Genomic DNA, 4,004 nt, shown 5'->3' with positions numbered 1-4,004 from the left:
TTTCACTGTTTAGACCACGATGCGTTTGAGGCGTCCGCATGCAGAAAATCTCTGCCTTTTGGCGGACGTTCAGTTGGCTGACTTTCAAATGATGGCGTTAGATCTCAGCCGTCCATCACCCGGGAATATTTTTGGTTCCTTTTATAATTTAGTGAAAAGTAATTCTGATATAAATTTTATGTGTCAATATTTATTTGCATGTATTAAGTGATATTTATTTTTACCATCTTTTCATTAACGTGGCAATTAGATCATTGAATGATACGGTTTCGTGATATAAATTATGTTGACAAATTAATACAACAACATTAATCTGAAGATATTTCTAGAAATTTTATTTGTTAAGCTTCGGATTTAAACATTAATTGTGTATTTCTTCGGGCATATATCTATATTTAAAAGGTTCTTAATAATAAAAAATGAATTGTTTCAGGAAATAATTTTTTTCCAAAAATAAAAATTTTGAATCATCTTAAATGAAAAAAAAGGTACTTCTACTAGTCGGTCGAACATATCTAAAAAATTAGGTACGCAAATGATAATTTACCCTCCATAAATTTTCATACTTCATATTATGACTAGGTAGGGATATATTTCCACTATACGTGTAGTAAATCCACCCAGTTCAAAAAATTATTTACAAAAAATACATATTACGTTTTTAAATTTAAAATAAAGAAAAATTTTAAACAATTAAGTAATTAAATTTTTTTAACATAAATCTCCCAACTGTTGTTTGATCATTAATGTTATTTTAACATAATTTTAATTTGACTATTTTATCACTGTAACAAAAAATCACCTAATTGTCTAAAACGAAAACTTTTATGCCATGAGCTTAGACAACTAATAAGAATTTTTTGTATCTTTACCATTTTTTATTTTTAGTTATGAAAACATAATTTTGATTTTCAAATTATACATTCTGACTTTTGAAAGCATGCTCGGATTACCGTAAAAGTAGTATACTAAACAAGATAAGAAACATGCCCAAGTAGACAAGTAAAATAAAATCAAATAATCAAATTAGTATAAATATATATATAAAATCTCTCCTTCCATTCATTGTGATTTGTGGGACAAGAAACTGAATATTCATTTATTTAAGATTATTTCAAACTTCCAGGGTATGTAAAGTTTGGGTTTCATTGACAAGCAGTAGCTAAAGACTGGACGAAAGAGTTTTAAAAAACATTATTGAAAATATCAGCATTTTCTTCCAATAGTAACATCCCTTAAAAAAGCATAATGGGAACAGCAGGAATAATCGGAAGCAATGTGCCAACAACACTAAGAGCTCAATCATAGATATCGGATCATTCCACTATAAAAGCAATAGAAGAGGATTATGTGCAAAAGAAATAACATGTACTGAATTTCATATAGATCTAATGCGCAGGTCATCAAATGCTAAATCAAGAAACAGATGCTTTGTATAATTGATATCCCTTAAGATGATCCTAAGCTGCTGCTGTATCAGCATCAAAGTCAAGATGATTGCGTTCGTAATTAATTAAACCCCATTCCTAAACTATTATATGGAGAATATGAATTCGCTGCTTGTACGGACTTTCAATGCACAATATTTACAGCTAAGAAAGTTCATATTAGAAGAGAACCAAATTCATTAACAACACACATTGTATCCCAAAGATGTGGTAATTTCATCAATCAAATATCATTTTCTAAACATAACTCATGTCTCCATATATATGGAAAAGATATTACTGCTATGGCACAATAACTGAACAAAGACACGAAAGCTACAGATAGCTACCAAACAACAACTGGTAAAAGCAATGAAACATATACACAACAACATCAATTCAGCACAATTCAAGGCTAATGAAATATCACTGAACGATATATAAACCAAATGTTTTGACATTGAGTTCCATTATGCAATAATAAAGCAACCAACTGTACACAGACACAAATAAATACCGAAGCAATAGTACTAGCAGCTTATTATCATTAAAACCATAGTCCATTCATCGAACCACCTAAAGCCCACCACATTTCACAACTCCTTGTCAGATCTTCTCAATCTTATCCGCCTTCACAACAGGGTTCGCTTTAGCAATGGCATCCTGCCCTGCACTCTTGTAATCAAACACACAGTTGTGCTTATCAGAATATCGATGCAAGGAGCAAAATGTCTGCTCACACCTACATTTAAACCCCGTCAAACCAATCCTCTTGCGGCAAAAGCTGCACCGGTTAGCAGGCCGCTTTTCAGGGTTCTCCGAAGATGCCCCTTCATCAACAACAACAACTTGGGCAGCCGGATCTCTATTTTCAACCACACCCCCAACTGGGTTGGCTTCAATTTGTTCAATGTTCATTTTATTCTTGTTCTTTTCCTCTTCAATTGGGCTAGGGTTAGGGTTTTTGGATTGCTTCAAAAGATAATCTTTGTAACACTTCGAACAAAGATTATTAGTGCTTGCACTTCCAAAAAATCCACAATTATTTGCACAATAAATTGGAGCGTTTTGAGTCTCGTGGCTAGTCTCTTCTAGCTTTCTCTTTTGTGATTCTTGCTCCATTTTTTCTTTTTTCTTTTTCAATTAACCAGGCAAAAAATTTAGAAAAATTAAATAAAATTAAAATTTCCAAATTACAAGAGAAAAAAACTAAACCCTTTAAACATGAATCTGAAATAAGAGGATTTAAATTAAATTTTCATAATTCAAGAGCTAAAAAGAATAAATAAGACATAACTTTAATAAAATAAGAAACGTAAACGATCAAGGGCAACATACACAGTTGAGATGAGGACGAATTCAATTCACGATGGCAGAAACGCAAATAAGAGGGAATTTTCGGGTAGGTAATACAGATCGAGAGACCATAGACTCAAATCAACGGCTGTGATTTGCTGATAAGTGATTGAAGTATCAGAGATTCGAGGGTTTTGGTGGAAAATTGTAGAAAGGGGGTCTCGAAGATGGAAGAGAGACGAAGAAGATAATTTTGTAAAAAATTAAATTTCCATTTTTGAACTTGTTTATATATGTGGAGGAGTGATGACACTCTGATCCCTTTAGTATTGCATTTCCATAAATAAGAACATAATTTTCGATTAATATCAAATAGGTCCCCATCCCGTAACTCCTTATGAGCTACTAGGAGTGTTCACAAATCGAATTTTGCAAATCGGACATTAATGCATATGCAACATACGATTTTGCGGATTACAAATTTTAAATCTAATCTAATCCGTAAAATAATAAATTTAATCCATATGCTTGGGGATCGATGTCTGACCTAATTCATATCTAATTCATTATTTTGTGGATTAAAAATTTTTAATTTTATCGAATTCAAGAAACAATTAAAAAATTGATATAAAAATTATTTTACTACTGATTAAATTCAAAATTAATTTTTTAAATAAAGCTAAAATTAATATATTCAAAGTTTCAAAATATAACACACCAAAAGGAAAAAATAAATAAAAAGAAAAAATAAATCTAGATCAATGTATGAAAAGCTTGAAAAGAAAGTAAGAAATTAAACTTAATTACCTCAAATGGTGAGGTAAAAAGTGATGGCTCTGTGAGTTTAATGGGATAAAGGTTCGGTTTTTATGCTAAAGTGTTTAGTTTGGCTTAGAATTTTTTGTTTTGCTTTAGAATTTTTACTGTTTAGGAAATTATATTTGTTTATTTAATTATTCAATTATTTAATTTTTATTTAATTTTATATTTTTACTGTATAAGATATAATATAGTGTTAATATAACTACATTTAACTTATTTATCTAATAGTAAGTAGTAATCTCACATTTATAAGTTTTATTTTTAATTAAATAATTATTTTTTATTTTTTTACGGCTTCACTGATTTTTGCAAATATACAAAAGAAAATTCATATCCAATTTACCGACTGTGGATTTTTAAATTTTCAATCCAATTCAATTCACCAATCCACAAGTCAATTTTTTACGGATTAAAAGGATTGAGCGGATTAACTTGAATTATGAATGCTCCTATGAGCTA

General features: G+C 30.1%; 1 protein-coding gene across 1 annotated transcript; it reads right to left on the bottom strand.

The window, feature by feature from the left end:
• Window positions 1-1,825: 1,825 nt before the first annotated feature.
• LOC102627186 (zinc finger A20 and AN1 domain-containing stress-associated protein 6-like) lies at window positions 1,826-2,989 on the bottom strand. The gene is made up of 2 exons (XM_025092428.2): window positions 2,766-2,989; window positions 1,826-2,561 (listed from the first exon to the last, which is right to left on the bottom strand). The coding sequence occupies exon 2, from the start codon at window positions 2,547-2,549 to the stop codon at window positions 2,034-2,036; it is 516 nt and encodes a 171-aa protein (XP_024948196.1). The 5' UTR covers window positions 2,550-2,561; window positions 2,766-2,989; the 3' UTR covers window positions 1,826-2,033.
• Between the last annotated feature and the right edge of the window lie 1,015 nt (window positions 2,990-4,004).

This window comes from Citrus sinensis, chromosome 7, assembly GCF_022201045.2.
Source record: "Citrus sinensis cultivar Valencia sweet orange chromosome 7, DVS_A1.0, whole genome shotgun sequence".
In the NCBI taxonomy this organism is placed as follows: domain Eukaryota; kingdom Viridiplantae; phylum Streptophyta; class Magnoliopsida; order Sapindales; family Rutaceae; genus Citrus; species Citrus sinensis.
The sequence above is the reverse complement of the archived record's forward strand: the minus strand, read 5'-3'. Positions and strand labels throughout refer to the sequence as shown.